The sequence below is a fragment of the Orbicella faveolata genome, unplaced genomic scaffold (genome assembly GCF_042242905.1).
Source record: "Orbicella faveolata isolate gen_17 unplaced genomic scaffold, um_ofav_v1 contig_48, whole genome shotgun sequence".
Lineage (NCBI taxonomy): Eukaryota > Metazoa > Cnidaria > Anthozoa > Scleractinia > Merulinidae > Orbicella > Orbicella faveolata.
This window is the reverse complement of record NW_028301578.1, coordinates 15,861,898-15,888,211: the sequence shown is the minus strand read 5'-3', so window position 1 is coordinate 15,888,211 and position 26,314 is coordinate 15,861,898. Positions and strand designations below refer to the sequence as shown.

At 37.9% G+C, this 26,314-nt stretch overlaps 2 protein-coding genes and 1 long non-coding RNA gene across 7 annotated transcripts in view; 1 reads left to right on the top strand and 2 right to left on the bottom strand.

Moving 5' to 3' along the window:
• Positions 1–2,354: 2,354 nt before the first annotated feature.
• Positions 2,355–5,381, bottom strand: LOC149096703 (uncharacterized). The gene has a single exon (XM_089281160.1). The coding sequence runs from the start codon at positions 3,633–3,635 to the stop codon at positions 2,847–2,849; it is 789 nt and encodes a 262-aa protein (XP_089137286.1). The 5' UTR covers positions 3,636–5,381; the 3' UTR covers positions 2,355–2,846.
• A 1,593-nt stretch (positions 5,382–6,974) lies between these two features.
• On the bottom strand, positions 6,975–20,310 carry LOC110065595 (uncharacterized). Of its 4 annotated transcripts, none has more exons than XR_016204555.1 (6): positions 20,140–20,310; positions 19,946–20,031; positions 19,151–19,285; positions 16,863–16,928; positions 8,754–8,936; positions 6,975–8,108 (listed from the first exon to the last, which is right to left on the bottom strand). It is a non-coding gene; the product is annotated as an uncharacterized LOC110065595 (long non-coding RNA). The 4 variants fall into 4 exon arrangements; XR_016204554.1 differs by having other exon boundaries at positions 20,154–20,310; XR_016204556.1 differs by having other exon boundaries at positions 19,151–19,202; positions 20,154–20,310.
• Positions 20,311–22,305: 1,995 nt separating this feature from the next.
• LOC110065591 (uncharacterized) overlaps positions 22,306–26,314 on the top strand; it is a 38,267-nt gene continuing 34,258 nt past the window's right edge. For both annotated transcript variants that reach the window (XM_020772736.2, XM_020772735.2), the window contains exons 1-7: positions 22,306–22,685; positions 22,846–22,913; positions 23,415–23,471; positions 23,953–24,065; positions 24,265–24,334; positions 25,089–25,201; positions 26,153–26,191. In XM_020772736.2, the coding sequence (XP_020628395.2) occupies positions 22,610–22,685; positions 22,846–22,913; positions 23,415–23,471; positions 23,953–24,065; positions 24,265–24,334; positions 25,089–25,201; positions 26,153–26,191 (536 nt within the window). In that variant the 5' untranslated portion in view covers positions 22,306–22,609. The remainder of the gene's footprint in view (positions 22,686–22,845; positions 22,914–23,414; positions 23,472–23,952; positions 24,066–24,264; positions 24,335–25,088; positions 25,202–26,152; positions 26,192–26,314) is intronic.

The window sequence follows — 26,314 nt, the reverse complement described above, 5'->3', positions numbered from 1 at the left end:
GTGACTGCCTTAAGCGAATCGTGATTTTGAGCAACTTTGGCTCGATTTCCCGGAACTTGGGGGATATATTCCAGTCCCGGGGACTCGAAACTAACTCGTGATGGCTTTGGTTTTAGGTGAAATGGACAGGGGAAAAATATTTCAACGCTAGGTTTCGAGCTTCTAGGCCGAAATATAGCCCCACGTCACTTTAAGAGTGAGAAAAGGTAGCCGAGACCGCCCTACGCGCAGGGCGATTTTCCCCAACTTTGGGACGACTTCCAGGAACTTACGGGATATTTTCCAGTCTCAGGGACTGTAAACTAACTAGTGATGCCTTGGTTTTCAGGGAAATGAACAGAGGAAAAATATTTCAACACTCTGTTTCGAGCTTCTAGACCGAAATATAGCCCCACTTTACTTTAAGAGTGAGAAAATTTAGGCGAGACCACCTTACGCGCAGGACGATTTTCCCCAACTTTGGTTCGATTTCCAGGAACTTGCGGGATATTTTCCATTTCCGGGGACTTTAAACTAACTCGTGATACCTTGGTTTTCAGTGAAATGGACACAGGAAAAATATTTGAACGCTTGGTTTCAAGCTTCTAGTCGGAAGTGTAGGCCGACTTTATTTTCAGGGTGAGAAAAGGTAACCGAGAGCGCTCTACGCGCAGGGCGATTTTTCCCAACTTTGGATCGATTTCCAGGAACTTGCGGGACACTTTCTAGTCCCGGAGACTCTAAACTAATTCGTGATGGCCTTGGTTTTCAGTAAAATGGACAGAGGAAAAATATTTGAACGCTCGGTTTCGAGGTTCTTGGCCGAAATATCGCCCCACTTCACTTTAAGAGTGAGAAAAGGTAGCCGAGACCGCCCTACGCGCAGGGCGATTTTCAGCAACTTTGGGTCGATTTCCAGGAACTTGCGGGATATTTTCCAGTCCCGGGGACTCTAAACTAAGTCGTGGTTGCGTTGGTTTTTAGCGAAATGGACAGATGAAAAAGATTTCATCGCTCGGTTTCGAGCTTCTAGTTCGAATTATAGCACCACTTAACTTTAAGAGTTGGAAAAGGTAGCCGAGACCGCCGTACGCGAAGGGCGATTTTCCCCAACTTTGGGTCGATTTCCAGGAGCTTGCGGGATGCTTTCCAGTTCCGAGGACTCTAAACTAACTTGCGATGGCCCTTATTTTCAGTGAAATGGACAGAGGAAAAATATTGAACGCTCGGTTTTGAGCTTCACCTTCTAGGCCGAAATATAGCCCCACTTTACTTTAAGAGTGAGAAAAGGTAGCCGAGACCGCCCTACGCAAAGGGCGATTTTCCCCAACTTTGGGTCGATTTGCAGGAACTTGCGGGATATTTTTCAGTCCCGGGAACTCGAAAGTAACTCTTGATGGCCTTGGTTTTCAGTGAAATGGACAGAGGAAAAATTTGTGAATGCTCGGTTTGGAGCTTTTAGGCCAAAATATAGCCCCACTTCACCTTAAGAGTGAGAAAATGTAGCCAAGACCGCCTTAGGCGCAGGGCGATCTTTCCCAACTTTGGGTCGATTTGCAGGAACTCGCGGGATATTTTCCAGTCCTGGGGACTCTAACCAACTTTAGGAGGCAGCGTGGCGTGTCAAACTCGCAATCCAGCAGTCCCGGGTTCCAGTCTCACTCTGACTTTTACCTGGATTTGTTTCTCGGTAGCCCCGAGTTCAAATCCAAGCAGCTCACGCTTGTAAATAGCCAACTGGTTTGCCTCCGGCCAATTGGGATTCTTAACAATGTTAAGTTCAATTTGAATTATTTATTATACTAATGTTGTGAAATATACAAGTAAATGTTTCCATTTACTTTTCAGTTTTGGAGTAAGGTAATTTTGTTTGTTTTTGTTTTTGTTTTGTTTTGTTTCGTTTTTTTTACTTCTTTTAAATATTTAAAGTTAACATGGGATGAAAGTTTGCGTTACCTACATGTCTGAAGGCTGGTTTGATCGCAGCCATCGATGGAGAAAGGTTCTCAGCCATTGTTGCAATCCTACGTGAATGCTAAAGCTCTCCAGCGATTTTAGCGATCTTTGTGACAAGATAGAAACAACTTACAGAGATTGAAACCATCGTAGCTACGATGAATAAACCAGGATGCACTGCGTTGATGTTTTTGATTCAAGTCCTGTCCGGTTTTCTGCTTTCTGTGGCTTGAGTGACATGCAAGTGAGTTACAGAGTTAAATTTCAGTCAGCAACGGCAGGTTATCTTTCCGTAACAATCGTAACAACCATACAACTAAACCCCTACTATTTGAGTTTTTTTTAGCAAATGGAAATAAGTTTTGAACAATAACAAAAGAATTAGAGATTAACGTTTCCGTGCTTTGAAAATGTCCACCGCCGTTAAGAATATTTTATTATAAAAGCGGTAATATATTATTTACAGATGTAAAGCATGAAATTTATTTTCTCTTTCAACCAGGCCTAAGCTTATTTTTAGATTGTAGTTTTTCCTCTAATAAGCGGCCGTTGTACATCAATCATTGTTGAAAATTATTTAAACAAAATAAATTGTGACGACTACAAGAAAATTTGCATATGTTTACTATTTCGCTTTAATTTTTTGAAAATTACAAAAAGCATTGTATACGGATCTTTTATTCCCATTGTATGAAATATTATCTAAAACGAAGCAAACAGTTAGTAGCGTATCTTGCTTTCCTTAAAAAAATTGTTTTGCTTTTGACAAGAAATATTTTTTTGCCATCATACGATAAATTTAAGCGACGTAAATATTCAAAAATGCGGCGGGAAAGGTAGCCAAAATTTGCAGCTGTGATTACCATGTACAATGTATGTTTTACAACATCACTTTAAATATGCTTTGTCCCTCAAACCTCGCTTTCAGATCTCCTTAAAGCTTTTGGATTTCCATTAGATTTGATCCCGTTTAGTTTGGTTGGCGACTGAGCTGTAATTTTACCATTTGCATTTGCATGCTTCGTAGGTGAAGGTGAATGCAAAGTCTTCGTCGTCTGTGCATAATTTCCATTGTTCTTTGAACCGAGCTCGTTTGTGAGTAAAGCATTCTCGACCAGTTCCTCAGATTCGTGAAAATTGTTTGAAAATATCGGAAGAGTAACATGCGACCGATTTTCATCCAAAGGAGGAAACTGCATTAGTGGCACCCTGTTTAGATTTCCAAACATATCTTCGGTCGATTCTTCAAATGCGTGTGAATTTCTTGCTTTGTAATCCCTTAACTCACGTTTTAGTCTTTCGATTATTAAATCTTGATTATCCGCAACGCTTGCCCTCGATCTTGGGGTTTCCAAAGAAGTAGCGAAACTTGTGAAATTCCCAGTGTTCGTTCGTGACAATGTGTGATCAAGCGCGTTATCATCCAATATTTGGCGGTTCCTTTGCGTGAGGCTTCTTCTCGGTACTGAATGCGAATTTTCAGGATATGAAACATCATGATCCGGTTTTCTTCCAACAACTCGTCTCCATTGCGGTGGTAGACCAACAAATCGACCAGAGTCCCCGTCCACAGCCACATGTACACGATGTTCAAAATTCACAGGTTCAGAAACTTTTTCAGATTTTTTCTGCGTACTTGAATCAGTCTTTAGAAGTCCAAGATCTCGAGCGAGTCTTTTGAAGAATTTCCTTGGATCCATGACATCTAGATATCTTCTAAATAACAGGATAGCATCGCCGATGACGAATATCGTTTTTATTTTGCCACAAACAGTACCCAACTAAGGGACACTATTCCCGTCAATTGATGAAGCTCTATATATACTACACATGTGGTTTGATCCAAATTATTTCTTCCAATCGTTCGCAAAATTAAAAGTAAAATAATGGAACAATATTGCTCCTTTTTTGAAAGTAAGCCGATATGTCGAAAATGAACTTGATAATTTAGAAAGAGACTTGCCTTTACCGACTTTTATTTGCATAATAACAACCCTAAACAATAAGTGTGACAAACTCCCTTATATGGCAAAGAGATAACCATAAACAGACATTTTGTTTGAATATTCTTGACATGTTTATTTTTCTATCCTATCGTGGTTGTCTGCAGTTCGTTCAGTCACAAAGCAAAGACATCAGTTCACATTAAACAATAAAACGAGTGAGCTATCAATGATCAATTTCTTGTCGACTAAATTTTCACTCGATTCACTTGTTCTAAATTTCTATTTTATGATGTACCCTTTTTGTATTTTTATAAAAACAGAGTATGGATAAACAGAATCCTTAATTGCATATATTTCAAAAAATAATCAGCCTCCGAAAATTTAAAGATTTAAAACCTCCTAAAAATTTGTATTTGCGACGAATGAAAGCACAGTCAGTTGCGACTTAATGAAACCAAACTAACGGCAGTTGTACTTTTCATTTTTCATGAGTTAATGTTATGATCTGGTAGTTTGTGTGCATGTAAAAGGACATGTGGTAGCATAAGCATATTATGGTTTAAAATAATAATTAATCCGTGCTTCAATTGTTCGTCGTTTGCCTTTTTCTAATATCGCCGTGAGGCATTCTTTAAGTTGAGGATTTACTGTTAGCAGGCAAAACTAAGTTTGATCTTAAAGTTTCGTGATTACATATATGATACTGACTGATAACATCATGTCCTTTTTCCGTATTTGTGTTGTCTTGCTGACCTGCAATTTATCTTCTTTTAACACTCATGTCAACTGGCTGCCTGGCTCCGCCAGCCCTTATGGTTATTCCAGGTAGCCAGTACTCTAATTTTTAACATTGATATTTTTGTGCCTTTAGTATCATAATATGAGAGAGTACAAATGAAGATAGTTGTTGTTGTAGTTACTGTTGTGTTTTGGTGAAGACCAACATAAAGTTAACAACGAAATGAAAAACAGCGTTTTGATCGCGTTCTAACAGTTTTCTGGTGATATAAAAACAAATTGAAAACCTATGACCTGCTCAATTTGCTTACCACTTCGCCTCAGTCTTTCTCACACAAGTCTTCTCCTTCTCAATCAACCAAACCCCTCGGCATCGATTTGACATGTGTCCTATGGAATACTTTTATTCTCCATTTACCAATTATATAAAATACCGCTCATACGGAAAACAAACGATGAATAACATACAATGTTCTCAAGTTGTGCGTGATCTCACACGGATTATGACTGCAAGCACGTGTGTGTGTGTATGTGTGTGTGTGTTAAGTGATTCTATTTCATAAGCGATGGCTATATTTACCATCTAACTTTAACTGGGACTCCGTATTACTTGTTATTAGACTCCGTGTTACTTGTTATTAGACTCCATATTACTTGTTATTGTGAATCACTAAAAAAGTTTAAAATAATAAACTGGGTTCAACTTGAGAATGAATTTAATTCTAAGGCGCTAAGCGCCATTTCCAATTTAGGTGATAAAATACTTACCCTTGGAAACTGTAACCGTTCCCTTCAATGTTTTGCTACTGAATTCGTTCTTGAGTTTAAGCGATGCTTAATTTGCGACAAGCTAAGGTGGTGCGTGTCGCTTATTACCTCGCTTGACGATTTTATGATCACGTGGTGCGACAAGAGTACAGTAATCATACAAATAAATAAATTGCAATATTTCAATTATGATATTTAGAGAGGAAGCCACATCAACCTTAGATGGTTTTCATGCAGGTCCTCTACCCTGGGCGAATAAGAATTTGGAGATGTTGGTTTTTGTAGAGGGAGGAAAACCGGAGAGCCTGGAGAAAAACCCTCGGAGCAAGACGAGAACCAACAACAAACTCAAACCACAAGCGGCACCGAGCCGGAATCGAACCCGGGCCGCATTGGTTGGAGGCAAGCGCTCTCAGCACTGCGCCATCTCTGCTCCCCGAATTGACGAACAGAATGTAAAATGACGTCACGGACAAGCTATACCATCGTCGAGGAAGTAAACAATGTCACCAGTGAATGTTCTTTGCCGATGTTTGTTGTTTATCAAGAATTCTAACATTTTTATGATTTGGTTCATTTCAACTGGGTTCAAAGAGGAACCCGAATGATTTAAAGTCAATATAATGCTACGCTGATTGACAAAGCACGTGATTAATTAAGCTTATAGACCTCATGAGGTACCACGAGTCTCTATGATCTCCAATCAGAGCTGAAAATAAAATATTAATAATTGTTTTTCTTTCCACTGACGTAATAAAAATAAGTTAAACCGCAAAGTCAAGGCAATTGATGGTTTCTAATTAAATTGCAGGCACGTACGCGACGATATATGTTACATAAAAACAGTTCATAGTTTTTCCAATATTTTTAATAGTTGTAAGATATAACCTTCTCGTCCACCTTTCGAATGCTATAGAGAGTGCTTCATTCGTACTTTTGGATTCAACGTTTCTTTTCTGGGCTTACTGGGTCAGAAGATAAAATATGAACATTTAAAAAATATTTACTCAAGAGGCTTCAGAGAGTGACATGACCTTGGCTTAGTGGTCCGTTCCGTTGAAGTAGTTCAATTGCTAAATATGACTTGGGATTTCTCCTTCAGAAAAAACACGCAAGCAAAATTACTTTGGGAGTTTGAAAAAGAGTTGTAAGTTACTTATATAAAAGATTTGGTGGTTTCGTGCATTTTGGTGTAAAAACGCTTAAAGTAAAAATAATAACAGTGATAAGAGAATGGCAACTTTCTGCACGTATTTATTTTTGAAAGCAAATAAATTTGTTTTACGCCAATGCCAATGTCGCGAGCTAACCACGTTGTTTACGCGCAGGAAATTCGCGCCTGCACCATTGCGTGGGCGCATAACGCGACATTACGGAATGGATCGTCTCGTACGATAACCTAGTCGCGTGTGGGCTTATTTTGCAAGCTGATCTCAGATAACAAGGTGCTACGTTGAATTTAGAAAAGCTTTTGTCAAGAGATTGATGAGATCACCTTAAGTTTTCACCAAACATAATACTTCATATCCCCTGCAGCGTAGTCAAACCCTCACGTCAATGCCAGACAGGAAGCTTGCTAGTCTCCAGTTTGCGCCAGTTTTAGCATTTATTTTCACAATGTGCTACTTCAATGTTCATTCGGACTTCTACCAAGTTGATAAGCCAAATTGTGATTGAGTCTTTATTAATAAAATGAATGAAAAACATTGCGTGTTAAGTCGTTCAGAGTTCCAAGTCTCCTGTTGATAACCACCCGCGGAGAACCTAAGGTTTTACAAAACAACTTTTAAGTAAAACTTAAACTACGGAGATCAAAAGAAAAGTTTTTTCTGACTGTGAAAGCGCTGTGAGTTGATAAAATTAGAGGGGACATACATGCTACTAGTAACGAGTTGCAACCAGGTTGGTGCAGCAATATGGAAGTATTTAAGTCAGAGTGGGTATCTTTATAGACTGTTGAAAGGCTTTATTTGATTTGCCATCGCATAGAGGCAAAACCATTGAGTGGAGGTGACTAAAATGTCAAAGGAACATTATCTATGGTCGTCATTCTTTCGAATAAAGACGCAAAAGTGTATGGGGATGAAGGATCACTTGTTACTACAGTCGAACCCCTATTAAGCGGTCACCTATTAAACGACCACACCTATAAGGCGGCCAGTAATCAAAGTCCCGATGAGGGCTTGTTTATTGTTTTTACCTCTATTAAACGGCCAGCCCGCATTAAGCGGCCAATATACATTTCCCCGAGGGTGGCCGTTTAATAGGGGTTGAACTTTATTAAGAACTAAAGTCCGAGACTGGGGAAATATAGTAAAATCGTCTGTCTTTCTATCAGTCAATCAGGCAGGGAGACAGTCAGTCATGGTCAGCCAGTCGGTCTGTCAGTCTGTCAGTCTGTTAGTCTTTCAGCCTGTTAGTCTGTCAGTCCGTCTTGGGGAGCCATATTTTTCCACAATTGAAGGCCGAGACTTTGACATAGTACACAACTGGTTAATACTAACTTTAACTTACTCTTTATGCTTAAAACAGTTTCTAGAACGACTATAAGTATTGTTTACTGATCACTGGTTACGTTACAGCCACAGGCAATTTCTCTCCCTTTTTTTTTCTTAAAAAAAAAAACAAACAAACAAAAAAAACATGTCAATGATGGCATTAAATATATCATTAACTACACTGTAAATCATCAGCAACAACATGATTTTCCTCTTAGCAAGCCTGTAGAAAATAACAGAAAAATAAGAAACAGCGAAAGTGTTGTTTTATAACATAAGTAACGAAGAAGTGACTCGTAAAATTAACCCCCAAGATCGAGCAGTTTCAGATCAGTCACCACTGAGACTGACGAACAGCTGTACGGCTGGACTCGCCCACCATGAACTATCACGGCAGCCATTCAAGGGATGAAGGAATACTCTCTTTGCGGTGGAGCAAGGCATAGGGACGCTGTTGGAAATCTCACACAGCTATTTCTAGTTTTTTCATAAACACTTAAAGCATTGGTTGGCAGAAGACACACTTTTTAGTTAATCTTATTAGCCACTGAGTGAAACTCTGTTAATATTTTATAAAATATTAAGACAAAATCCTGTTTACTTTGTCTATTTACTTGAGTTCCAAAACACACATTTGCCTCTTTGATTGCAACTGGTTAATCATATTACAAGACTTTCTTCTATTTATCATTTTATAAAAATGCTTTTTTGGTGCATTTTAAGTGAACTAAACAACAGTCAAACTGTGTTTCGATTAGTTTGCAGCAAGTACCTTTCTCTACAAACACGCTACTAAACAACAACGGTAAATAATTGCATGGATGGATATCCACACTGCAAACAAAAGAGCAAAAAAGCTTTGAATTACCTGTTGTTGAATGTGCGTACTTCCTTCCATTGTGAGCTCAAGGTGTTAACATTTACTCTGATGGTCAATACCAGTGTATGTCAGTACATCCTCTTTCACACCTCCACACTCTGGCTTGCTCAACTTGTTAGGAAGATTGACAACCACGAGAGGCTTAATCAGGTTTCCTTTATGCGCCATTTCCTGTTGAATAAAATTAAGACATTCACTGTTTTCTATTTTGAAGGACAGCTGCCAAATCCACAAGCATTTCAAGTACTTGGACTTCTTTACTGACCATATAGGCAAATGAACCTCTAATAATACTCAAGTAAGAGTTCTACTGATTTGTTGCTGTAAATTAATTTAAATACCTGTTTTGGGAGTCATGGGGAGACATAAAAAATGATTCATTTCTTTTTTCATTTTACAGGTATTAAAGAAAAAAACATACATATGGCTTTCGCTTGGAGTTAGATAAAACATATCTTGCAAGAGAAGGTCTTCTCTTGATATTTTGACAATAATATTTAATTATAAACATGATCCTTAAGACGTAATTTTACTTGATTACAGCAGTTAAGGCAGAAATAAACGGAGCACAGTTTTTTTTTACAGTGATAATTTAGACATGCGCCCTACAGGGGGATTACACAGTAATGAAAACTGTCTGTCTACAGCTCAGGGTAGAATAACACTATTAATTGATTTTAAACAGCAAAAGTATTTGCGTTCACTGTGGATTAAATAATAAATAAATTATTAGCACGTTACAAAGGCGCACAGTATGTTTTGTGTTTAAACTCAGGTGAAAACCCAGCTGAAAGCAATGCGTCCGTGACACATCATCTTTTTTGGGATGTGATTGGTTCCTCTAGTTTCTATTGGCAGTCTTGACCATAAACATCCTAACCTCAGACTCTCGGAGCAACAAGAGTTCTAGTATCATTCATCTAGCCCCTCTTGTGTTTTTCCAATGACTATAATATAACAAATCATCAGTTGAGGAATATTATCTTGATATAGCACTTAATTCTTAAAATATTGGACGAATTATTTTGCAAACCTGCACCGAGCAATGAGATTTTATAAATTATATAAATGAACAGTTCTCTATATTGGAAGATAACAGAAGATTTTGGCTCGCTGACAAAAGACCGGAAAACATTTCTGATGTATGTTTTTCACAGGAATATTTATAAAGAATGGTTTAATTTGCGTATTTTTACGAACAAAGCTGTTAAGATCCTTCATGTTAGCCGCATTGTTTAGATATTTCGTGGGATTGTTCACGAGACTTCTTTGTATTTGAATATAAAAGAGCACGCTTTCATAAAATTGTTATTGGCCATTAAAATATTTAAGGACAAAAAGACCAATTTTTCTCTCTATTGAGGGATTAAGTTTACAATATTAACGAGGAAAATTACAGATGAAACGAACGAATTGATTCATGTGGCCTTCAAAGCTTGTTTGTAGTATGTGATAATATATTTTCCTTTGAAGGGGCTAAATTAACTTGTGAACGGTGAAACTTAAATAGCCTGAAAAGTTCATAATATTTTTAGGTTTATTTATTTTTTCTTTTCAGATATGTTATTGAAAACAAAATCTGAATAACTCAGCACATGTTTTTGGATAAATAAGAAAAAGGCCCCTTACTTAGCAAAGCTCGAGAGCAAAACCAAATATTACATATTATAGTTGGCTTTCTTCAAATTTTATCTCGATAAGAGATACATGTGGTTAATGCCTGCATCGAAAATGGCTAATCAAAATCCTATGAAATAACAGTATCTATGCAAATGAATTTACCAATATCTCTTGGCCTTGACTAGCATGACTTTTTGCTAAATGTTATGATTCCAAAACTCAGTCCAATTACTTTGTTAGCGTTTGCTCTCTAATCAAAAAATCAGGTTGTTTTACTACCCCTGAGGGGTCCCTGGAGGGGTCGATTAATTTTCATTTTGCATTTTCTCTCTCTTGCAAGACATATTAAGTGTTTGAGGCATTACAAGAAAGAAGATTGCACAAGAGTCAATGCTCTTGTTTGCAAAGAGATGCTTGCTTTCCCTATCCTTCATAAAACCTGTTTCTTACATCCGGGAAGTGAACATATTCCCTCGCAGGAAAACGCGCGAAATAGCGTGTTTGCACATGCATTGTGCTTTGAATTATTCATGTTATATAATACGATGCACTCGCCGGTGGCCTTCTCAGCAGGATAGATACAACAGCAAAAACGCACGTGTCACTCGTCAGTGAAACAAGACACTTTTTGGACGACGTCTCTCGTGTGTTTTTCATTTCTCAACTCTAGAATTTGATTCACGCTCGCGGAAAATCTGCATCGCTCTTGTCATATTTCGAGGTGTTACTCTAGCTTCCCTTCCCGTCTCGTTGTGATTACTGATTGAGCTAGAGTTGGGCGTTTCTTCATTTCTGAAACAAAAGCCACGATAGATACTAATGGAAAACGTAATAATACCAACTCGAGAAGATTCGACTTCAAAAAAACATTAATACTTAGACAATTGGGTAAAACAGCAGCTCCTTTGCATGCCTGTAACTCGCCTGATTGTCGCACCTACTGTCACGGCAAGTTTTTGCCACAACAAAACACCAGTACACAAGTAGGTACGCGGTGTTCACCGGGAATTTCCATATTTGAACTGGGAAATTCCTCCAAAATCCCCTTTGTGAAGGTCATTACAATTAATATTTCCCCTCCAATCTAGTTCGTGATATCTGTGCGCGCTCGCTGCCTCTTACAATCATCGACCCCTTCCAGCGCCGAGCAGCCAATCACAAACAAGCAGATGAATAATTACGTAAGCAAAACACACGCAATGAAAAATATTTAGCATGGATGAAGCATCAGAATAGCTGGCCAACATTTTGACGACCGCGCGAGATTGCCGGTTTTTCGATTTGCAAATTGCAACAGAGCAAAGTTTCAGTCTCGTCGATTTCGGCGACCAATCTGGGAAGTCGTTCTGAAGCGAGAATTCTTCGGTATCATTTTCTTGTGCCGCTGCATACCGGCTTTGTGACATTTTTGCAAGCCCTTATATCACAAGGTTTGCCGGTGAGTCATTTCCACGTGTTTGGAGTGGCGTGTGACACGGTGTGCTACTTACTCGAACAGTATTCAAGTAAAAACACACGTTGTTTGGTACTCAGAAAGACTTGATAACTCTCAGAAGAGCTCAAAATATGTGCAAAGACAACTCTGGCGCTCGATACGAACAGCCTCCGGCTCACATTGCCCCTAATGGCGACTTGAACAACTCCCTCGCCGTGTCTGAAGTCGCAGAGCAGCTGGCCGAAATTGGGGATAAAGTTGAACTCAGTTATCAGCAGAAGAGAAGGCGAAATGAAGAAGCTGGAATTGCAACAAGAGCAGTTTTCATTGCTTTGTTTATTGCATTCCGTGTGATGATTTGACGAGGACAAAAAGTTGCAGAGGCAGTGCTTTACGTTTAGTTCTCTGCCTAACCCAGCGCCCGGTTAAAGTAGTACAGAAACGCTAACCATCATCTAGTTTATGGCTTACTTACAAGCAAATATACATCGGTGCTTCTTGTTCAAAGTTCTTGGATATTGTGTAGAAGATCAGCAGCAGACGAAAGGCTACTGCAGCACAACTTAGACATGCTTTGGTTAATCTCTAATATTTTCCATCTCTGTGTCAGAGAATCTCGTGCTTTCTTTTGCTTCTAATCGCGAATCATCGACCAGAAAAGCAGCATAACCAACGGGCACTGCAAGTTTTATTCCATACTGCCTCTTGAGCGTAACGAAGTATGATTTCAATCTATGTTGCGATCCTTTATCGCGAAACAGAAAGGTTTTTGACTCGTAGGGTTGAACCCCCGGTCGTACAAGGTGTTATTTAATTCCATTTTTTAGTTTCGTTCTAAGGAATGTTTCTTACGCATGACTCTATTTCGGTAAATTCGATTTCAAAAGGAAAAGATAAATATAATAGCTAAAGAACTTGGATCAATTTTGTAAATAGCGCTTTCTAGTTATAAAGGCCTTATAGCTCGTAGGAGATTCTTTACCCTAAATATTCAGTGAAAGTTCTTTTCCATTTCAACTTGGTAACTCGTGCAAACCTTGTTTTGGCGAAGACTTCCAGACCTTTGCAGTGAAATTGACAAAGTACCAAGTTTTCTGTCTAATATACTAAAATCGCAAACGTTTCCCCTCTACGAGTTACATAAGATCTAAGCATACCAAGTGATGCAGAGAAGACCCGATATCTGGAGCTGTGGTTTTTGCGCCTCGAGTACACGAGTCTAAAGATCGAGATTTGATCTTGGACCGCCTTAAATGGTGCAGAATGCGAGGAGCGGCCTGAACGATTCAAACCCGGAAGACCAAATGAACACTTGAGATTTCTCATTGCGTAGGAGTGAACATTACCAGTTAAGGCCTTGTAAATACATGAAAAGGAAAGCACCATCAGCGAAAGTTCTTGTAAGCAGGAGTGTTTATCCGTGTAAAAGTAATTCCATGTTTGGAATAAAGTGTCACGAACGATACAAGTGTGTTTCCTTACAATCTATCGTACTGCGGTACGAAGTTCCTTCAAAGAATGCCGACTTCGCAATTGAGTTCTTAGAGCATTATTTCTTGCAATGTAAGGGTATTTTCTATAGGGAACTAGTCAAGTAAACTGGCCATGACAAAATCGTTAATCTTTTTGTAACCTAACCCTGATGCAGCATGACAAAATTTCTACTACCCTTTGGAACTCATGCAAAAGATGGAAAAGTTTAGCTCTCCCTCGATAAAGAGGATTTCTAATGATATATAAGCTTTATTGGATACATAAAGGGAAAGCAAGAGTACGGGGAAATTTATTGTTTTGCTATGGATTATTTCATACGCAGCTATTTCCATAGTCATGTGCTCGTAACAATGTCAGACGATTCTGTAAAAAACATACCTTGAAAAATCCTTTTAGTTTCCTCCAACTCAAAATGGCGACCATATTGGTAGACTTAGTTTACGTACAACCTTTGTTCTCTCTTATTTCTATATTCTGGACTAGTTTTTCGTCTCGTTACTGGATTACAGATCAGAACTAAGCAAAGCTTTTCGCATCTTATTAAAATGGCGTCGATTGTATTTCATCCCCCCTCACATGACCCTGGAAGGAAAAACCTCAACAGTGCAACTCACTGTTCCATCGATTTTTAACGACTGAGGAAGGGCTTTTAAGCTTTCTTCTTATAATGTCACTTCCAGCCCGTTTTGATTTTGTAAGAGTAAATATTACCGGCTTGCTTTTTCAAACCGTGCTAACCCAAGCACTGCATGCGAAGACAACGTCTATTCCAAACCACCGTATTGCCGGCTACAAAGTCTTCCCTCTTCCTGCAACAGTGGCTTGCATCATTAGCAAGAGGATGACAAAGAGTAAAATTAACTTTAAAACCTTGCAAGGGATTGCCAAAATATTATGAGCATACAGATAAAAACAAACTACGTTTTTGCGATCTCAGCAATTATCCTGCAAAGAAACAAACGACGTGCTCGTGAGGGTTACTTCACCACCATATACAACATTCTATACCCTTCTGGTCAGTTCAGTTGCAGAACATTTTCTGTGCCACAACTTTGAGTGCTACCTTTGCTGTTCACAGATTGTCGACATGTATATAGCTGCTTAAACAATTGTTGCAGTCTCAAGACTATCCACATGTATACGAGTTGTGCTGTGTTGTGTCAACACTGCAAAACCCAGGGCCAAAGTCTAAGAAACACATATTGTAGAAGCTACAACTCGCTCAGCTATTCCTACCTAGAAATGTGGAGAAATATTTTTACAACATAGAGTTTATTAAACTGTTATCTAATATAAGCTGCTAAGTTATGACAACGAGCATATCTGGGCCACTTGTGAAGAAGCCACACAGCAAATCCAAACTCAGTATGCTAAAATTACAGACAGCTCCTTCAACAGTGCAGCAAAGATATAAAGGCTGTTCACTTCATGGAATTAGTTGCTACGATTGGGAAACATTAAGGTCAGCATTTAGCACAAGGTGACTTGAAAAGTTTGCTTTCCAATGTTGCAATATCTCCTAACATGCTCCAAAATATCCTTACGTGTTTAACATTTCCCTCACTTGCCAATTTAATCCCCAAAAGAAGCTCGAAGTTACATGAAATAAATGGTAGAAAACCGTAAAGGAAACGCCTGCACGCTTCTCTTCTAATATACTTTCCCTGCTAAAAGTTTCAAAAACTATGTGTTAGATGGGAACAGTAAGTTGCAAAGAGGAGCGCTTTGTATGACAACACAATCGACCATGCGTACTAAAAATACTGAAAAATCGACAAGGAAAATCTTTCAAATAACATTCAGGCGCCAGATCCCTGGAGTAAATATAAAGAGAATTTTCTCCAGGGACATTCACTGTGAAACCCTTGACTATTTATTCTGTAAATTCGAGCAGATTTTTCGAAGGCCTTCGACGAAACCGGCGATTTATTTGACACTGCCTTCTACAACCTCGTATTTTGTGATGTATTTTGCACTGCTCGCTCTTTCTTTCTTGTTTCTAAGCGACAGGTTTAAAGTTTTGATTTCATTTTTTCTCCCTCGAGCATTTTTTTTTTTCGTGTGGCGCTCATCAGAGAGTAACACTCGGTAAATCAACGAGTAAAGAAATACACACGACTTTCCGAAGTAAAATTCGCAATGTAGTTTCAACCCCAAGCGGTGTGGCGCGGAAAGAATAAATAAAAACCACATTCACTGGCCTTACTCCAGCGATAAAATAAACCAAATAACCATTTTATTTTCAAAGGATTTGTGACCAAGCATCATTCTATGTTGTGCTGGATCGTCCATACACTCTCTTTAGTTCAATGTGGCTATCACGAGTTCATTGGAACAGAAATCCATGGCGGTGGAAATAGTAAATAAACTCACCGACAAAATGGAATACATTTTCTCGAGGCCGACGAATAAATATTTTTTGTAAGCAGTCAAGAGTGGATATTTTTCTTTTGAATGCCGTTCGTTTCGTTTTCTCATGTACATTTCTGCGGAGGAAATTTTTCCTGCGTTAACGAAATTTAATTTCAAGGGAAAGGGGAATTTTCTGGCCATAAAAATACATATTTTTTAGCTCCGTCAGAGCAGGTGCATTTGCCGCTTTACGGGGCCTCCTTCAAAACAATACTGCGATAAAAATATTTGATAAATAATTGTAATTAGTTACCGAGTTTCCGCTTTCTTATTGGTGGCTATTTCGGTTCGGTATTCAGACGTCAAATCTAGCATCACGTAGATTCTGCTTGCCTCGAGAACAAAAGCGAGCCGTTCACTGCTGACGGTCTAATGACAGACTGTCAAATGTTCAACCAATGGTGGAGCAACACCAACGGGGAAGAACTGCATCTGTTTCCTTTCAATTAATTTGAGATGAAAAGCATCCGAGGGGATAGTGAACTAAAGCTGACCGTTGTTTCAGCTATCCATCCCTGTCAGTATTACCAGGCTACTTTCCCCTCCCATGACGGGGAAATTTTCAATGCAGAAAGCAATGGTTTATTTTGTCGCCAGGTAAAAACTAATAACATTGATAACGTCTTTTACAGTGGACAACAGATTATTTTTCAAAACCGGTGAATCTTATTGGAATAAATCTGATGGTTTTGCTTTTGGCTCTGAGACTAAGGAGACGACTTATTAGCTGTACTCCCGATGGAGACAGCCAAAGTTCATTAGAAAGGAAGCTAGCTACAATGCAAAACTAGATCTTGGTTGTCAAGCTGGCTTGAAGAATTAGCAAGTCAATTTGGTTTTACTTAAGTCGGCAAACCAAGCTTACCGAGTTCCGAATAATTTACATTTCGTTCCGGCAGGCCGGCGGCAAATATATAGCCCGGAGGACTAAGTCGAACTAAAAAATATAAAATGGACGAACTCTAAGATTCAAGCAGCGAGAAAACTAGAATATATTTTACAATATGATTTTAAACTACAACAAAACTTAGAAGGAATCGGGAAAAATCGAATTGAGTAGTCTGATACTCTTCGGCAGACATTGACCGAAAAAATATTCTGTGAAATTGGTACAGTGGAATAGAAAATTATCTTACCTTTCTGTTGAGGCCTCCAAAAAACATCGATATTTCCATTTTTCTCCGGAAAAAAGAGTGTTTGAGCTAAAAGAGACAAGAATGTTCTTTCAATGACATTTTCCGTGTGGTACAGCCGGTTTTCTTGTGAAAACTGGCTCATCGGTCACACAGAAAGGATTGCCCAATATTTATTGTGCGCAAGCGTACTAGAAGAGTACGTGACAGGTTTTCAGCTCAATATGCAAAATCTTTTGCTCCAGAATGACGAATGCACTTAGTAACACAAGTTTTTCTAGCTAAGCGTTAAAATTAGAAAACACCTGAGCGGAAGCAGTCATCATTACTCATGGAATCATTCTTGATGATTCACTCTTAGAATATCTGTCCACAAAACTTAATTTCACAAAAAGACACTTCTGAATCCGAACTAGTTATGAATTCTATGCTGGAAGTTAAGCTGTATGTAAACTGACAGGTTTCTGGTTCCCTCAAATTAATGTTTATTGGTGTACCACAAAATTTATTTAATTATTTACACGTTTTGCTTGTTATTCGTTCAATATGAGCACTGAAGACGAACAGGTTCTAGTTTTCTTGTTTTACATTTTATGTCTCCTATATTCTATCAGTTCGACAGTTTGTTCGCGATTGTTATAAAACATGTGCTCAAATAATAGGGGAAATAAGCTATGAATCACTGATGAAATAAGCACAGACGATATAATACCTTGAAGGGCCAGCGATTGTTATTAAAACACTTTCACTAGTGTTTCAAAAGAGAACGGAGGAACGGAGAAATCAATTGAACTACAATTAACTGTCTTTGAGAAAATTTGAATCCGTTTTAAAACAAATAGATGCTAATGCCACCGAGCAAGGGAAGTTCTTTTAAAGTGTGGCTAAGTGTTAAAAAATGCGAAAATTCAGTTTCTGCTTGTCTTCTTTAATGGTCTGTTGTTATGCGCCATTTGTCTAGCGCTAATGTCACAAACCTTTTAGCGGCACGATTCGTAGCTGGATTCTTGGTCTCCAAACAAAGGGAATGGTTTAAAAGGGAAAAAGAAAGACAATTTTGCGAGGAAAAGTTCCGTAGTCCAAACTAAATCTGAGCTTACGAATCTTATAGGCAGTTTGGAAAAGTTTGGCAAACTTTTCCAAACTTTTTCCTGAAAAGAGCAATTATTTCTGTCGAGGAATTTTACCGAGCGTGCGCAGGTTCTTTCTCTTCGGTCAACGCATGCGTTGAAGTGGACAAAGGACATGTGTGCCAAAATCGAAAACAACAAAGAGGAATGGCTGAGCATTTCCTAGCGAGCGAAAGTTTCTATTTGCTTGATGGTCTCGCCGTGTCGCCCTTGTATGATTCCAAGAAAGGCTCAGAGACAAAAAATCGGACAGGGAACCTGAAATGAGAATCGCTTGGCAGTTATACGTACGATCCAACCATAAACTGTAGGTGTTTTGAAAGCTATGCTAAGCCCTAAGTCTGTTTGTGATGTATTGTGTCCTGAACTTGTGATTGTGCTCTGAGTTTGAAGACCTTTATACGGTGAAGCGTTTTCTTGCCCAAAGAAACAATACTTTATTTGGTTCTTGCCGCCTGTGTGTGACGTGTTTGGCTCCGGCCTTATTACTTGGAACGCCATTGTTCTGACTGAGCTCAGTCTCTGTTGTTCATGGCCTGATCATACCTATTCTGTCTTTTTCGGTTAAACGGCTGAGAAAATAAATCCTCTTGATGTGTTCGTAGCTTTTAATACAATCATTTTTTTTTTTGCCACTAAAGTGAAAAAAAATAAGATCATGGCAATCTATACCATCCTTGTTTACACCGCTGTACAGAAAACTGGTTGCGGGAGTGCTATGATGAAATGTTCTGGAACACAACATTCATACGGTCACGTTGTAATTCGTAAATATGTGTCTCGTTTATTAATGGGTTTACCAGGGATTAAGGTATCAATATTAGCTTAGTGCGCCATGAACAGCGAGGAGACCGCGTTAACAGTCTACAGTCATATTGTTGGATAAACAATTGACCACGTGTCTAGATGGAAAAATCTGTATGTCCGAAATTAACATAAAGCACTGGCAGGGTTGTTTCGCATTTGACGGGTATGACACAGAAAAGCCTTTTCTTGCGTTTACAAATAAATTAAATAGGAATCTCTTTCAAACCACAGCGACAGCGCTTGGCAAACTGTTGTTCGCATTTTGGTTACACTCTAAGTTGTGTATAAATAAGGGCGATTGCTTTGGTAAAATATAAATATTCATTATTGTTGTAATTTGTCATCTGAACTTACCCGGATGAGTTACGATGGGAAAAGGCTATCAATCTCAAATGCCAGCCACCATCTTCAAGCAAAAAACATAAAATTACAGCTAATCGCGATGTTGACGTTGTTGTGCTGTCATAAACTCTTCTCGTAATCCTTACTCTGTAAAAATCGTACAATTTGTGAATAAAAGGCGTCATTAGTTTTTAACATATATAGAATCCTGATCATATAGAATGATGCCTTAATGTTAGAGTACTTCGTGGTAAATGTCTAGCTATTCTCTATACTACACTTTTGAAAAGTGTTGGTAGAAATCATTACCGAGTGTTACGTGTCAGCGTTGAATTAATGAAGAAATTGTGGGTTATAAGGGCTATTAAGTTTGGTTTGAACAAGCCGATCCAAAATTTACCAGACAAAAATTAGCACTCAAAGATTCAGTTCTGGGCGAGCTAGATTCTTTTCGTTGAAGAATGATAGAAAAAGAAAAAAAAATATGTTGCGGCTCTCTAAAAGTGATCATACCAAGCAAAAACAGAATGGTACGGATAAGAGAATAAATAAAATCGTTTTCCTCTTGCGTGCATTCATTAATCGGTCTTTTTCCAGTTTCTTAACCGCGATAAACGCCATGTTTGTTCAGTGATCATGATATTTTGGGTCATACATTTTATTTACTCGCATAAGACGACGAACTGACAATTTTTTTTTCTTTCAAAATTAAACTGACTATAATCAGCTGTCAGAAATGTCTCAAACACGAAATGCAATCAGCAAAACATATAATCAGTCCGTTAAAAACTTTCTGTCTTTCCTTACCTTTAATACACTGAGTAGAGAGCTGTACAGCCGACCAGTCGATAGCACAATATATCTACCGGCACTAGCCCTTCAAAAGTACGGGTCTGTAAAGAAACCAAGTGACATCGATGGCAGATTATCGTAACTTTTTTTTTAGAAATACGTATTTAAAAATTATTTAACTTATTTTTCTACGTATCAAGCTCTCTTACAGAATTAAAATTACTTTTTTCGTACTCCCTTGATTTCTATACTTGGCAGGATTTCACGTTCACAACGAACTCAGGGAAAGCAGACCGGTGGTTTGCCCAGCTTAGCAGAATTTTCAGTAATACCGTGACCTATCTCCTCATACATTTTGATATCAGTTTCTTAGGCAATATTAATGTCTTACTCGGCACAACAATATTTGCATTTTTGTTATTTGTCAAGTGTAGACTTTGCGTAGGCGAGAAAATCAACGGAATGATTGCAGTAGCAATACATCACGCATTCTCTATTCTGGTGGCGCTTTCAAACTACACAACACGGGGCTAAATGATGTGTTTATCTCGCTGAATATCACGGCTTGATTAAATTCTTTTCTGAGGATACTGCATGGGCAAAGAAAAACACAACGAAGTTTGAAAACATTCCGCGGTGAATGTTTTGGCTTAATTATTGTAAATCAACTATTACAGCCAACCAGTGCAGGCTTATTTTGAAATCGGGAATCGTGTGATGAAAGGCCAGAAAAAATAATTGAAATTAAAATTATATGGGAACTGGCGGCGTATCAAAGCGAACATGCAAACCTTTGTTGATTTCGATTGATTGTTGTTCGTGTAAACGGGCCTCGAGAGACACGGAAAATTTTGTCCATGATATATTGAACTGATGAAGATGTAGCGATCAGCGAGAGGTAAATCTTTGAAAAGAACTGCAAAGATTAACTTGTCAAGCGTTTTTTTATCTTCGATGATACCTGACGGTTAAAAGAAAATTTGATAAAGATCGCAATTAAAGTCGGATGCGGGAAATTTTAAACTCGCCACTTTGGTGTGACGTAGTTCAAATACAGCTGGAAAAAATCCTCAGTCATCGTATAGCTCGTGACGGAACACGGATAATTTTGATCATTTTTTTTTTTTTAAATGTGCGCCACTTATTTTTATTTTTCTGAGACACGTTGCCATCTAAGACAAAATCAAGGTTTAGGTGGTAATAGAAATACGAATTGAACAACTTCATATATTGGCCATTAAAAAACATCCCCTTCATCAACCTATATTGATTTATTTTCACACTGAAAACTGTTCCAGAGCGTTCGTGGGGTGAAATATAATAATGACATATGAATTGCAAATCGAATTTACAATAAACCCTCTTCTGATCGAATATAAAATCCTCCATACCACTAAAGTACTTTTTAAACCAATTCCTAGGTTTGATCGTTTTTTATCGTTTTTCTCTCACCTTTCAAATAAGCAATTCATCCGATTAAATTGACTTTGATAAGACGCAACAGCCCGTGCAATGTGAATCAGATCACGCAGCCATGCTGATCATTTTTTCTCTGCATGCAATCTTTAATAACGTTTCAAACTTCGTAAGCGGCCTTAGGCTGTTCTTGTGTGAACATCAGTAAACATCTTACTTATTTTATCTCGCGTGATCTTTCTTCTTCACTGTTCTTTTGGCAGCCATCTTGGATCATCTTGTACACCAACATTCTCTGGATAGAGATGGGGTATGCCCTTTCATCCAGCAAGTCCACTAGTGTTTAGAATGCAAAGTTCATCACTGTTTGTAAGCAAGTATTTGGGGAATGATGAAGGATGTGACAATCTGTTCATCTCCAACTCCTGACTCATAATATGTCGATTCCGGAATTCACTGGAATAACTTTTTCTTTTAAACTTCATATTGACACGTGATCATCACTCGACTTCCGGGAAGGGTACTTGGACAAAGAGAAGACTGACTCACTTTGGCTCTCCCTGTGAAAGGATCATTCACACAAAAATTCGGCTCATGCAAGAATTTATGAAATGATGAAAATACATTTCAGTTCCCCTTAAACAATTCTTCAGACTTGCGTGCCAGGCGCCGGCCTGGAGAAAATATTAAAAAAAATCTGTCAAAATCTTGACCCGAAAGAGAGATGAAAAGTAAAAGAACAGAAAAAATTACAGACTAAATTGAGTGAATTTCCAGAATGAGCTGTAGCTACATGTATCGAATGAACTGTAGCTACATCTATAGACAGGAAACAAATTTTCTAATAGTGATCATCGACGTAAATGCGGCAACTGACTTTACAATGAGCGCGGGCGCGTGGCAAACCTACTGTACATCCCACCCCTCCCTGGCTAGGAAGTTGTGTGTAGCTCTGGCCTGGGGACGATTATGGAAATTGCGGCTGCAAGTGAGAATTCAGTAGTCAAAAGTTTGCTTGCGATTTTCAGCTGAGTCCTTATATATTTCAGCGAAATGGTGTCTTAGATGTACAATAGTTCAACGTTATGAAGGTTGGGCAGTAGCTATGGCGATTTTCTTACCGAAATGAAGTCATGTTGAAGGCCACAAATTTAGCTTCGTACATCTTGGTCTCGATCGACTCTTCGAGATGGCTGACAAATGCGAGATTTGTTTCTCAGAAGAAGAAATTAACTGTCATGGAACCGTGATCTTCTTTTTAAGATGGGAATTGTTTGCTCTGGACCATCAAAGAACTTTATTAATTCAACAATGAATGGCGAAAATGGCGCATTTACAGGTACAATGCAGTTTATCCGATAATTTGCTCGCGTCCTGAAGCGTGAAAACAATCCTAAAAGGGCGTAAAATCATGAAGTCCTACAGTGTGTTCTATCCCAGCGTTCACTTTTTATTCCCTTTACATTAATCGTTCTTTCTATTTTAATTTTGTTTTGCAGAAGATATTGTCGTTCGTGTATCGGATGAGGGATTCTGCCCGTCTAAACTCGTTCTACATAAAGGACAGGTAAGTTCCGCATCTACACAGCAACTATAGTCACAGCGTAGGCTTAATTTAATCTTATCTAGGGCCACAGAATGAACGTAACATGGAAGATATGTTTAAGTTGCTAAGGCCGAATGGATATGCTATTTAGCAAATGCACATTTATTCAGTCAGGCAGATTGAAATCATTACTTATTAATTGAGTTATATTGCGTTTTGGATGTGTTTGTTTTCAAACCGTTACAAATTATGCAAATGTCACAAACTTAATAAATAATGAACGTTAGTTTGGGGTGATCTGGATCATGATCAGTGATTCAAGAACAATCAGATGATGGTACATTAAAGGAATCGATTCTTTCACTTTGGTCAGAGATTCATTATGACTTGTACAATGTCTGGGGGATCTCAGTTCACTGATCCAGGTCACCCCAAAGGAATGCAGCCTAATTATTTCCCACCAATCTTTATTCTAAATACATAAGATTTTGTTTGATACAATTATGACTTGGGAATTTTCAGTGCATCCTGTTTGAATGGAATTTAGAAAGACCATCTTCAGGTGTCAACATCATTCAGGTATAATATTAATTAATTTAATGTTGCGAACATTGACAGTTTTTAAAACTGTTGGGTTTAAGTACTTTGTTGTATAACCCTGGTTGTTAAGGGGCTGAAAATTGGTTATATGTATGATATTGAATATTATATAATTATAACAAGCCAATTTTTGAGATAATTCCTTTTCTGAATTTCAGTTTGTTTTCTTGAAGCTGGCTGTTTGTTTTTTTACTGAGAAGATTTAGCTGATTAACTCGCATGCTTTCACATTTATTTTAAGGATGGTGCTTAGTAAATACAATGGTTTTTGTGGAAAAAGTTGATTTTCACAGTAGGAGAATTTTGCTTTCATTTTAGTCGCGTTCTTGGTAGCATAGTTGATTACATGTGTGTCAATGTCAACCCTAGTGCACGCGTGGAGTGTGATGCGCAGAACATGTGCGCACTAACAATATAGTAGACTCTGTCTAATTTATTTATATCATTATTTAATACTCAGGTGAGTGGTACAGAGCTGGATCATGTACCTGGTGGATATAACAGTGGCAGTCTAGCTTGCTCTGGTTCTTTTAAAGTGTGCTTGGGAAGGGAAGGCCAATTTACCTTTTTGAGGTTTGTACAATTTATAACAACAACTGGAAAAATTGTCTAAGTTAAAGAATTTGTACCATTAAAAAAAAATAGCATTAACATGTAAGGGTAACAATATTGACATAATTGAAGAAATAGAATAAAAACTTAACAACGTGCACAATAAAAACAAAACAGAAATACTCTAGATTATTTTACTTATTATTTTCAATTGTTGCAGTGGATCTTTTAGTGACAAGCTCAAGACTTTAAAAGTACAAGTGTTGGAGAAACCAGTCACTAAAATCAAGGTGCTTGAAGAATTTTCATTGCATTTTTTTTATCCTTCATGTATACTGAATATGTAGTTTTAATTCTATACGGGATTTCTGCACATGAATTTCTTAAAAGTGACCACCCTGGGCACTTAAATATTTGAAAAAAGTGTATTTTAGTTAATGGAGCTGGATGTAATATAATATGCAGTGCTGAAAGATTTTCATTTAGTGATCACTATTAGTCTATTGTGGATAGTCACTTATGACATTACTTTGTCAGTTCTGAGCTGTATCTTTCAATTGGTTGTTTTTGTTAACTGGTATTATTTTACTGAGAAAGTAAATTAAGGCTTTATATAGTCATTTGTGAGTTTAGTTGCTGATTATTGAATGAGTGTTGCAAGAGTGCTCAGTATTTGAACTTATCTATTGATAGTTTTTTAAGTTTTGTAACTTTATTTGTTTAATTAAGCATGCTGTTTATTATCAGTTTCTCACAAATGCCTAGAATAACACAGGCTGAGGGTATGAGTATTATTTCCGGAAGCGGAAGCCAACAGGGCTGTGTATATAACTTAGCACGTTACTGTACTTTTGAAGTGTATGTTCAGAAATAATTTTATAGAACTGTTTGTCCACTGGATAACAACTTACATGTAGTTATCATGCAGCTCAAGATTATTGTAAGTTAGAAATTATTGTCAAATTATACAGTCTTGTGTACATGCACCAGACCATATAGGAATGTCATTTCAAAACAACATGTTATTGAATGGTCATTTACTAGGTAAATCATGGAAGATTTGAGCAGCAGTTTTTTAGCATTCAAGAAGGTGACACTGTCCAGTGGAGCTGTGAAAACAGAGTTGCTGAAACACCTTGTTATCTGCAAGAAATGGAGTAGGTGTTTTGCTAGTGCACAAAACTAGTTAAATTATTTTACATTCATGTGAATTATTGTTGTAAGGGGTGGTGAATGGTCCTTTAAAAACCATGGGTCTCGCAAAATTTTCATCGAATTTCACAGGTCTCGCAGTCTAGTTTTTTAGCGGTTATGGCATCTCACAGTCTCGATTTTTCTCACAAAGCTGTCTCGCAGTCTCGATTTTTTTCAAGGCTAAGAAGAAAGTCGTGAAGTGCCGATTTGTTTATTATTTTTTAGTAAAGTTAAATGACATCACAACATCTTAGAACCTGAACGTCTTGAGTTCGCATTCAAAACACTTTAAAGTCTCGGTCTCGCAATTGAAGAAATCAAAATGTCTTGGGCTCGCAAAGAAAAATGCTAATCTCGTTTTCTTGCAAAGTCTTGCATTTACCATTAGCCACCCCTGTTATATGCAGCCTGCTACCTTTAGCATGAATGACACTTGTATGCAGTTAAATTACATGTGAATGGCTATACAAGATACAAATAGAAGTGCTTGTAGGTAATTTTGTAAAACGTAGGGTTTTTTAAAATTATATTTCACATTTAATTAATTTAACACATACCTTCCAGTCATTTTCCATGGCAAAAATGTCTTTTATAATATACTGAGCTGATATGACAAGGGCAATTATAATAACTTATTATTAAGTGATCTCTTGCTAACTAAAATTTTCTTTAATTACCTGTCTTAAATAATACACTTATGTACGTATAATTTAATATAATTATACTTTTTTTAGATGCTGGTTGTGGTTGTTCAAAACTACATAGGATGGGTGTGTGGGGACAATACTCCAGGCCTGTCTTATATACTGAATTTGAGCAGAAACAGCAGTTATGTTCAATACATGCACTGGAACAATCATTTATTTTATGCATTTTACTGATTGTCAATTACAAACAATTTCACTGATTTTCAGGTATTGTTTTAAGCACAGTGGATTTATTTCCAAGTCAAGGTAATTTTATCTCAACAATGAGATGTGAATTCCTAAAAGGTTAAATATCAGGTACAATGTACAGTACCGATCAGAAGAAACGTAACAGGGAACGCGTTTGCGAACGGGAACGGAACGGATACA